The sequence below is a fragment of the Danio aesculapii genome, chromosome 23 (assembly GCF_903798145.1).
Source record: "Danio aesculapii chromosome 23, fDanAes4.1, whole genome shotgun sequence".
In the NCBI taxonomy this organism is placed as follows: Eukaryota; Metazoa; Chordata; class Actinopteri; order Cypriniformes; family Danionidae; genus Danio; species Danio aesculapii.
Genome location: NC_079457.1, coordinates 42,410,701 through 42,422,828, shown reverse-complemented (window position 1 = coordinate 42,422,828; position 12,128 = coordinate 42,410,701). Strand labels below are relative to the sequence as shown.

The 12,128-nt window shown below is 36.5% G+C and overlaps 1 protein-coding gene across 2 annotated transcripts in view; it reads right to left on the bottom strand.

The window, feature by feature from the left end:
* Nucleotides 1-6,532: 6,532 nt before the first annotated feature.
* Nucleotides 6,533-12,128, bottom strand: part of pax7b (paired box 7b) — an 80,618-nt gene continuing 75,022 nt past the window's right edge. For both annotated transcript variants that reach the window (XM_056449066.1, XM_056449067.1), the window contains exon 9: nt 6,533-7,274. In XM_056449066.1, the coding sequence (XP_056305041.1) occupies nt 7,159-7,274 (116 nt within the window). In that variant the 3' untranslated portion in view covers nt 6,533-7,158. The remainder of the gene's footprint in view (nt 7,275-12,128) is intronic.

The window sequence follows — 12,128 nt, the reverse complement described above, 5'->3', positions numbered from 1 at the left end:
TTCCAATAGAATAGAATAGAATATTTGGCAACTAACTGACAAAAGACAAATAAGTCACAACCATCCAAAATGCAAGTTTGACTGTTCATCTGAGCAGCTGCTTCCGTAATAGTAATATTGGAAAAATGACTGAAATTACATTTTATGACATCACATTACATTGAGGACAGCTGAATCATAAAGCAGATTCCTCAGTGCAAAATCACATTCCTGAAACATTCCCTCACTGTGTGAATCCATTCAATGACCCCCAGATGGCCACACTCAAACCATGTTTATAATGTGTAGTTCTTAATTAAACACTGATAATTCCATCATCAGAGAGACACTCGTTCTGAGTGGAGATGCGACACTCTTCCGCATCTTCGCCATATTGGGCTGTTAAAATCATTACACACAGGCTGGTATTGAATGCCCAGTCTGTGCCCCCATAAGAAGTGCTGTAAATTCCCTCAGGCCCCGCGGCTCCTCTCTGAATGCATGGCTCTGAAAAGTCTCTGTTGTGACACTGTCTGCAACACTTCACTCTATTCACTTCCAGCGCAACTCAATTACTGGAAACTGATATTTTTAGTATCTTAAATCACCACAACTGTCATGATGCTCTTGACTTCAAAGTGGCTATAAAAAATACTGCATTGTTAAGATGGGGATTAAATCACGATTAGAGTTGACAGCAACATCAAAGCAATGAAAAGAGAGTATATGATAAATGCCAATAGATTCTAAGTATTACAGAAAAATGAGCATTTCGGATTAAAAAGCGCTTCATAAATTTGTACTACTGTAGATGGTAAAGCAAGCCTGCGTGACAATTCTGGCCATTTATCGTAACAGAGTAAAAACATGAAATGCTTTATAAAATGTTTCCATGTTGTTTTAACATTTATGAGCATATATTACATTTTTGGATTTAGGCATATGACAGTATCAAATTTTCGTTGCAATAACTGCTGAAGATTTTTCTATTAAGTTGTCATGATTGACAAAATGTCAAAAAAAGGTTAGGTCTACTTCAATATTTTTCTTTGTATTGCTTTGTATTACTATTTTTATTGTATACAGTGAAGAAATGTTTCAGAGAAATTAAATTGAAAAAGGTATATACACAATAAGGTCCCATTAGTAGACGTTAGTTAATGCTAGGGCCAGACAGAATCTGCGGACATTTTTTGCTATTTCTGAGCAGAATATTGTATAAAAAAAATTGCGGATTTATGAAGAATAATATTGGATGCATCGTAACTAAAAACTTAATATGTTAAATAAAAAACTATACATTTTTAACTTTTATTTAATGTTTACAATGCAAATCCTATTAGATCCAATTATTTGGTAAACAAAGCAAGTCCCTCATATACTGTAATATATCTATCATTCATTCATTTCATTCATTTTCTTTTCGGCTTAGTCCCTTTATTAATTCGGGGTCGCCACAGCGGAATGAACCACCAACTTATCCAGCATATGTTTTACACAGCGAATGCCCTTCCAGCCGCAACCCATCTCTAGGAAACCCATACACACTCATTGGCACATATACATACACTATGGACAATTTAGCCTACCCAATTCACCTGTACCGCACGTCTTTGGACTGTGGGGGGAAACCGGAGCACCCGGAGGAAACCCACACAAACCCAGGGAGAACATGCAAACTCTACACAGAAACGCCAACTGACCCATCCGAGGCTCGAACCAGTGACTTTCTTGCTGTGAGGCAACAGCACTACCTACTTCACCACTGCGTTGCCCTATATCCATCATATATCTATTAAAAGACATAAGTTATTACTTTACAAACTGTATTGTAAGTAAATCATATCAATGTTTTCATATTAATCAGTGATATTACTGAACATAAATAAAAAACTTAATAAATATTTATGTACACACATTTACATACAACTAAATAAATAGACTCAATGATGGGCTGAAAATCTGCGGAAATCTACAAATTTCTGCACGCACAGATAGCATAATTCAATCTCTAAATAGCATAATTTTTAACATTTGATTATTAAAAGTTTGTTTCAGCTCCATTCATTAATTTATTAACCAGCTCTATTAATTAAAAAAGCAATTGTCGTCATCATCAGATCAGTTTAATTAACTACTGTTAACAAATCAGGGCCTTATTGCAAAGCGTTAACAAATAATAGGCCCAAAAAAATCTAAACATTTTCACTGAATATCTCAAAGGCAAATTAAAGTTGCAGTAGGTGATCTGCCAGAATGCTAGGGTTAGCATAATAGCTTACGTCCCTCCCCTACCATACAAAGCCATGCCTCCTTAAGTCATGAACACGCTCAGAATAGATGACGATCTGATGACAATAGACAACCTTATATTAGGGTTGTCATGATACCAATAATTAATCTGACGATACTATACCAGCTGAAGTATCACGATACCAAGTATCGCGATACTGTAATTCATAACTCAAATTATAAAGAAAATTGCCAGAAATACTATATTTTATGTTATAATAGGCCTACTTGAATGTAATTCATAATTTCCTTAAGGCCAAAAAGTCTTATTTGCACCCCACTTCACCTAAAATGTATTCATTCTTTTTGTTTATTTTGTAGATAACTGACCAACAAAAATACATTAAAATAAGGATACAAATTATACCGAATGAAATTTGTTACAAAAGAGCATTTTTCCAACAAAGTTAGGCTTTATGAAGTGCTCAAAAATTGTTTCAATGTTTTCTGTTGTTATTTTGGGTTTTTTATCAAATTTTTTTCAGTCTTATCAGGTAACAATCCTAAGTAATTCAAAATTTCACTTTGTGAGTCGTTCTTTTAAAGAGATTGTCATGGTCACGAAGTAATCATATTAACAGGAACAGAAATAAACCGATTCAGATGTGCGTTCGAACTGAAGCGTTACAAATTGTGCAATAGGCTACCATAAAAGCTGTGAATTCTACACCATTTTGCAACCTTAAAGGTCTCCACAGACTATTCAAATAAAATGTCTATTGTTGCACAAACATGTGAGCATTTTAGTAACTTTTCCACATGCAACATTATCTATTGTAGATAAACCATTAATGACGATACTACCGTTTACAAACTACAGTGGCACCGCCAGTATTTTTGGAGCCATAGTATCGCGATACTACCACTGTACCAGTAAACCATGCAACCCTACCTTATATAACACTCGATCATGTCATTCACTAGTTAGAAAACTCTATGGAGACACATACACACTTTGTCCAGCGTAGTTGTTGACAGGCCAGCCGGTGCAGGAATTATATTTCTCCAAAACTGGCATTGGGAAAAAGTTGGTTTTATGTTTGCACATTCAGACTATGTCCTTAATAAGAAAAGTGTTGTTTGCTAATTCTATAATAGTGAAATCATATAATCAGCCAATGACTATAAAATACAACATTGCTCAGTGAATTAAATAGTGCTAATGTTGTTTTGAAGTCATTCCTACACACTATTTCAGACCCAATATTCAAAGTAATGTTAGAGTGGGAGTGTGTCACAAGTTGTCACTGTTAAAAATGAACTAATGTGCGAATATAAATCAAACTTTACCTCAGTAAAGCTGGTTAGGCAGAACAGCACTATTTACTTATATTTTGTTATTCAACTAAATAAAAATCAGATCAGAAAAAAAACAAGTGCTAAAAACTGAAATATTCTGTTATCGTTTTATATTACACTTACGTTACCAAGACAACGAGTGACTTTTCATTTTCAATTGTTCTCGCTGATCCTCGTACATTGTTTGTTTTCATCTCCTTTTACATGTGAATGCTAGATGAATGCTACTAAATGAATGCTTGTCTATTTAACTGACTACATTTTCGATGCTGTAAAAGATACTCCATGAACCTGAAAATAGTCAATCTTTCATTAGACGTTTTCAGTGGCTGAAAAAACGCCTCTGTGCATTTAAACCCATTCATAAACAAGAACACAATCTACATAAGCTTTGCGTGACTAAAATGGTTTAAAAACATAACATTACCTGTCTAAATGTAATACTTCAGCCATGATGTCATCCTTCTGATTGTGGTGCATAACGTCATTTCCCTTCAGTCTACAAAAGTAACTCTGATATTGATTCAGGATTTAGAAAAGTTGGATTTGGTGGAGTGATGTACTGTACACCACTGCAAACAGAACAATATGAATATTCTTAAAATGCATTCTCTACATTTAAATATCAGATAATTATACATTTGGGAGTGCAGAAAAAACATGCATGCTTATTATCACAATACAGCCTATTATGTTACTGAATATCAGTACTTCTGGTTGCATGATCCAAGTGGGTGTAAAGAAAGAAAGAAACGATCTGTGATTCTTTGTCCACTTTTTGAGAGCTTTAATCCATAACAGATATGCCAGTGCTACAGTAAAGACACCAACAGGCTGAAGGTAGTAAATGCCAATACAAGTTCCCACTACGCTAGTATTTCATACAGCTGAATAAATTATGCCATGATAATATACACACATGCTAAAAACTGATATCAAAGGAAAGTACATATGCGCAAAAAAGGAAAAAGAGCAAATTGAGGTCAAAAAGATATTTGGGAAAGGTGTATTGCCCAGACAGACAGTGCTTTCAATATCCCAAATAGACTGATGCTTGCAGTAGAAATGAGTGCTACACACTAAAACATATTTTTTTTTTCACATTTCTTTTTTGTCTTTTTATTTACTACAAAATATTTTAAGTGTTAAATGGAAATGTTGGCACATGGTCAAGTGTTTGTTTCAGGTATTGTCCTGTATATTAGCCTAATGGCATTTTAGGGCATGTCTAGTGACAATGGAGCACAGTTTGGTTTCAGTTTATCTTGGCCACAGAAATACTCAAATAAGTTATTGAAATAACTTACATTAAATGTAAACACTGAACTCACCTGACTTTGCCTACAAACTCCACGTAACCTGTTTCACTGCACTTTTCAGTTGACACGCAACATGAGCGATATAATTGTTCTATTTTTATAAACGTGTGATAAAACTTTACAGTAAATAAAAGATGCCGTGCTGCTTTTAGCACGTTTAGCTCATGTAGCATTTCAAAGCTAAATTTCTAGTTTGTGGTGTGCGAACGTTTAATTTTCTCGGCAACATTTTAAACGTGACTGTCGGGATGTTTGGTTTATCACTGCAGGTCAAAAAAAATGAAATAAAAGTCCGATTAATAGAGCTTAAAGGTCATTTTATCGCGTATAAAGTTAACTTATCACCTGGTATGAACTTGACAATGACCGTTAATGATAGCAAATGTGACAATAAATGTTGTCTTACCTCATTTTTACTGAGCTTTGTGGCTGTTTTAAGCGGCTGTTTTGTCTCGTATTCATCAAGGCCGATGCCATAAAAGGTGAGTTTTATCGAGAAAGTTTGCCATGATGTGAGAAAAGCAGTATCAATATCGACCTTTTTCTATGCCTTTTTTTCTAAGCCACATAAGCCGCCTGCACGAATTATTGGTTTACACGTTTTGTCAAACGACGGTTGTAAGGTTAGGTGTCATCATTCTCGTCTTTGCAGGTCAGCCAATGAATAATCCGAATCAACAATTTACTTGCAGCAGAAAAACTCAAAAGAGCTCTTGCCACAGACATCCTTTTGATATTAATATGATGTTAAAATATCAATATGCTAAAAGCCTAACATGATTGTTCATGATGGATGTTTTTGTAGGGATGTGAACCAAATTAACCATAGTTTAACCATTTTTTTCAATATAATTTTGGTTATACAAATGGTAATCATTGTCAAAAAACACTAATAACAAAACTATGGTTTATTTTCATAAGAAAAATCAAGTTCCGAACTAAAAATGCGACCCATAATTTGAAACGCAGTAGAAGTGATGAGTTTTTGTGCGGTTTTCAGAAATGTAGGCAGAGTCACATATTTCCAATAAGCTTTGGTTGCCTGTCCCTCGGTGTATATATTTTTAATAGTTCCTGTTGTTTAGGGATCATCATCACATGTTTGTACTGTAATCATGTGAAGTGGCATAAGACAGACAGATCCATTTCTCTTTTCAAACTGGTAAACGATGGTTCATTATACTGTTGTATTTCAATTTGTTATTTTACAGTGACCACTGAGACAAATTAAGCTCATCGTGTATAAAAACTGCTACCAATTTGGTACATACTGAACCTCTGACATAAAATCCACAGTTCTGCCTTGCTTTTTCAAGTTCTCAGATGATTTGTAAACTATACTGTATGTATGCTTTCCATGAATAGCAGAGATGCTAGTGGGACAATTTATAGAAAGCCATAAAATGCCAAGGGCTCATGAGTGACCACATAAAAGAATAAGTCTGTGTTCATTGCAAAAAAAAAAAGCAAGAATAAAAATAAAGTCATTTGGTCATATTTCAGAACAAAGTATGCTTATAAGATAAAATGATCATAAATAACACTGTTAATTCACCCTGAAACACTTTCCACCCATATAAAACTGGTCCCAGACTGTATTTTCGCCCCCCCAAAAAAAGGTTTTTGTGGAATGTTTTAGATTTAAATGAGAATCATAGTTTGTCAAATCTGTCAGCGTCTCTCCATGTTGATCCATCAGAAATGTAATGTTAAAAAGCAAGGCCTTTTGGTTAAAATAGAAACAGGAACTAAGCATGAGGAGAAAAAAAATGAAACATGTAAACAAAGAGTAATTACAATAGTAGTAAATGCAACAGCATTAGGAACAACCACATTTATAATAACAAATATAATTATAATACCATCATTTTCAGTCCTATAAACAACATTTTCCATTTGGAATGGGCAAGCGGCTATAGTCGATGTGTGCTAAACATTGTATGCCGACGGGCAGGGCTTTAGTGATTTGAGCTCAGACAATTGATGCTCGTTTTCCCTCGGCTTCTATATGAAGCCCTGAAAGGGTCTCTTTGTTGTGAAAGAGAGAGGATCGGGATGAGAAAGGAGATGCAGCACAATAGTGTCTGTTTTAATGTGGAATGGCTTTTGTATTCACGCTGCTATAGGTAGAAAGTCTAAGACTGCCCGTGATTTTTCTAGCTTCTTTTGGTCTCGTTCACTCTTTGTCAGATGGGCCACATGTGGGCACTGCAGAAAGAATGGAGGGATGCTGGTGAAACGCACGGGTGGATGTTCAGTTCGAGATCCATCAATACGCCTGTCCCGTCTCCACCTGTAGAAGTCCGAGCACAGCCGAGTGCTCTCCCAGCTTCATCCTTCTCTGCGTGGACAAGCTCACATTCTTAGCCAGGTAATCCACTGCAGCTGCACAGACAGACCAAAACAACTCATTAGTTTATCAGAGATGTCAAGCTGATGTGCAAGATAATAAACTCACGGATTTGTCTGTTTTAAGAGACAGAAAACTACTGTTTTAAGATGGTACTATTTTTCGGTCTTAAAGGGATTGTTTACAAAAAATCTGAAAATTCTCTCATCATTTACACATCACTCACTTGTCACAAACCTGTTTGAGTTTCTTTCTTCTGTTAAACACAAAAGAAGATATTTTGAAAAAAGCTGAAAACTTGTAATCATTGACTTCCATAGTATGTATTTTACCTACTATATTCAAATTCAAAGGTTAAAGATTTTTACTTGAACTTCAGGACCACACCACCTGACATTTTGGTATTTATATACCTGTACTATTAGTATTTATACTATTTATACACTCACTTTATTAGGTACACCTGTCCAACTGCTCGTTAACGCAAATTTCTAATCAGCCAATCACATGGCAGCAACTCAATGCATTTAGGCATGTAGACATGGTCAAGATGATCTGCTGCAGTTCAAACCGTGTATCAGAATGGGGAGGAACGGTGATTTAAGTGACTTTAACTATGGCATGGTTATTGGTGCCAGACGGGCTGGTCTGAGTATTTCAGAAACTGCTTATCTACTGGGATTTTCACGCACAACCATCTCTAGGGTTTACAGAGAATGATCCGAAAAAGAGAAAATATCCAGTGAGCAACAGTTCTGTGGGCACAAATGTCTTGATGCCGAGGTCAGAGGAAAATAAGTAACTCAAATAACCACTCGTTACAACCGAGGTATGCAGTAGCAGAAGACCACATTGGGTGTCACACTTGTCAGCTAAGAACAGGAAACTGATGTACAATAGAAGATTGGAAAAACGTTGCCTCATCTAATGAGTCTCGATTTCTGCTGCAACATTCGCTATCATGTCAGTATGGACCAAAATCTCTGATATTTCCAGTACCTTGTTGAATGTATGCCATGAAGGATCAAGGCAGTTTTGAGGGTAAAAGGGGGTCCAACCCAGTATTAGTAAGGTGTACCTGATAAAGTGGCCAGTGAGTGTATATTAAAATATCTAGAATATTTTGGCATTAAGTATTTAAATTTAAAAAAAATCAACAAATACATGAAATTATGAAACCAACACTGTTTAGAACAGTTTGTAACACCATTCCTTTTTTAAAAAACAGTTCTACAGCTTCATCTTAGACATTCTTATTTTCATTGATCCTTATGAGCAGACTGCTGTGAGTTTAGTTTTGAGTTTCAGAGCAGACATATCTGTAATGTGGACACTTCACATCACTGCGAGCTCTCACGAACACACTGTTGAATGCAGAGCACCTGTTCCCCACTGTCATTCATTCCTGTCACAGTGAGTATTCCTCAACACATTCCTCATTACGTCTGTCATCGCTGCCCTCAGAATTCCACACTCTCAATCATACAACATCACATTGTGACACGGCAGTCTATTTAATCTATCCATCTTCCTTAAAAAAACGCCACGCCAAATACCATAATCAAAAACTGAAATAATAAAACAAACACACACGCACACACACAAAAAGTTAGCCTGAACATGTTTAGAGGGAGATAAATTTGGGGAAACTAAAACTTTCTCAGCTGAGTAGATTTAGATAATAAGTCCACTTGATTTTCTACGCCTGTGAAAACTGTTACTGTTCTCTAGATGTGTATCAGTATGGTTGCGCAAAATGCAATAGAGAGAGGAGAGTGATGGCAGAAAGAGTGGTGAGATTCCCACCAGATAGGTGTAGCACACAAAACGGTGTGACTAACACAGCACCTGAGGGCACGACTCTCATTGGATTGATCTGGAGTCTGGCTTGGCTGGGAGATCTTTATCAGGAGCACGTGTCGACTCCTTCCCGCAGGCTAATCCAGGGTCAAAGGCCGCCCCGAGTCCCACTCGCAACCCAGGACCTCAGCATTGATCTGCCTCCTGTCTCACACTGTTTCAATTAAAACACGCAAGCTAAAGACATTAGAGATGTTTGATTGGTGGAAAAAGACAGTCAATCGAGTTTTGGGGGCTAAGGACAAACCAAGGACAGGAGGGAAGTGGTGCACTGCAAAAAAAATTGGGGAAGCTCCAATTAACCCCTCTAGCCACTTCCCTTTCCAAACAGAAAAGCAGCACAGTCTGACTGGAATTGGCTAGCTTATTAAGTTAGCACTGCGCTAGCTGTAACCTTCAGGTAATTATTTGCATAGACATTTCCACCCCCATCCTCAAAGCTGAAATGGAGAAAATGGAAACTGTCGAGCGGAGGAGGTTAAACCTGAGGGCTTTGCATTTCGAAACTGTCAGGATTGAGTTTTTGCTAGCTGAGTTTTGTTTTTTATTATTTTGGAGTTCCAGAGCCACTCCTTTTCCGACAAGCGGTAAACACAATGATCATTTGATCAAAATGTCAAAAATAATGCATGACGACGCAGACAGCTGTGATTAATGGATATAAAAAGGCTTCTGTACGCTAGCATTAGCGTTTTGGCATTAGCTGCTGGCTTGTCAAGAGTCTCTGATGTTGTTTTTTGGGGGGGGGTCGGAGGCCCTTTGATTAGTAGTCGAGGAGGTGTTATTTGAACCTCTCTTTCCTTTATTCGTCATTAGCAGAAGTGTTGAGGCGGGGCAGAGCGAGGGTGCGAGCGGACGCTGCCAGACATCTGTCAGTGTGACAGTAAGCGCCGCACGTTAGCGTCTGTAAGCAAGAGCAAAAAGGAAGCTGTCAGGGAACGGCGGCGCGAACGGTAGCATTCGCATACCTGTGGGTGGGCCAGCTGTCTGTACAGGAGACACCGGTGCTGACAGCTAGCAGAGAGAGTAATCACAGCTCATTTAACCTCTCTCCCTCAGGAAGAAGCCTTTCTCTCCTGTCAGCCGTGTTTGCTCCTTAAATCCTGCTCAGACTGAAGCGCTGCCTTCCCTAAGAGGAGCACCCAATCTGCTCTCTGACACTCACGGTCGCGGCGAACACATGCAAACATGCGCACATCTACAAAGTGGGCCCTTAAGCTGCCCCCCGAATTTTAATGAAATATTAGACAGGTGGGGTAAATCAGTGGTTTTGCACCCCAGGGAGTACTTAAAGAAACAGTACACCCCAAATGCAGTTTTTAACATGAGTCAAAATTTGAAATAACTTGAATTGTGAATAATTTAATCAACTTAGCAACACTTTTTTACTAAAGCTTGTTTTTTTAGCTTATAAACAAATAAATGGCAAAAAAATTAATTGCGGCTTTGCTATTTAATAGAAATAACAGGAAGCAATAGCACCAAGTCAATTTGTGTTGAAGGAGATGTTTTTTAAGTTGTTATTCAGTGATAATCATCCCCTTCATTAAGCTTAAAAGCCAGTAAGCAAGCTCCTGAGTCACAATTTGGGAACCAGATCCACCTGATCAGTGAATGAATCATTTAGGTCAGTTTTGTGAACAAGCTCAGAAGATTCACTGAAAAGATCGAAAAGCTTTCTTATTAACAACCATGATCTTGATTTGTTTTTACTTGAATTTCAGTTTCCCTCTATCATAAAGTTAGTGTGTTATTGCCGTTGAATGAACGAATTGGGGTCTTCTTGGTGCTTTTTTGAAGATTTTGTTTTTATTATTTTGAAAATCAGTTATATGGTTTTGGAAATACATCAGGATGAAAATATAAATAACATTAAATTAAATTACTTTAAAGTGTTACTTGAAAATAAATATTTTTGAAACATTTCTTTGAGGTGCCTTAGACCTTTGGCTGTTTTTTTCTTTCTCTTTTCTCTATCCATTATAACCTTTCTGACTTTGAGGCCAGCATTACAGTATTAATCAAACCCTAAATATAGACAAATCCTAAATCTACACAAAACACTATTTAAATGTAATAACATTTAAATTATTTAAGTTATTTTGGGTCCCAACAGTGTGTCCAGGCTAGGCATGGGCTGGTATAAGATTCTGACGGTGTGATAACCTTGGATAAAAATATAGCAGTTTCACGGTATCACGGTATTGTGATTACCAAAATAAGTTCTTTTTAAATGTCTGGGTAAAAAACAACAACTCCCCCCATATTTTAAGAAACATTTAAAATATTTTGGACCAGTAGCTTTTGATGTAGAGGTTCCTTTTCTGCTTGAGATACTGTTGCCCTAAAAAACTAAATAAAATAGTTGTGAAATACATGTTTTAAAAAAAAAATAATAATAATAAAAAACTTACATGCACCTTAGGACAGTATAACAGAAAACTTTGAATTTTCCAAACTGCGGTAAACCTTGAAACTGGTTATCGTCCCATGCTTAGTCCAGGCCTCCTCTTATAAATGATTTCTTTACCAACACTGATGTTAAATAACATACCTTTCCACTTCACAAAAGATTATTTATAGTGAAAAAGGTATTCTTTAGATTACTAAAATGATCACGGCAAAAAAGAAATTTTTGGGAGGAAATTATATTTTTACAGTGTGGAAAAACCAAGTATAATTGAAAAAGTTAAAATTAGGAGTTAGGGACAGACTTTATTTTGATGGTCCATCTGTTGAATTTAAGTTACATTGCAACTAATTCTCATTAGATTATAAGCAGATTGTTAAGGTTAGCGTTAGTATATATTGACATTGTTAAATGTCTGTTGAAGAAGCAGTATCAACAGATATTAAGCAGACAATCTACTAATACTCAAATGGACCATCACAAAATGTGTTACCAGAGTTATAACTAGCACACTTTGTTTTTTAAAAAAGAAGTGACTTAACAAATGAACAATACAACTCGTGCCTACAGATGGGCCTGAAGGGGTAAATTCAACAAAAAAGCCGTTCGTTTTGTCTAA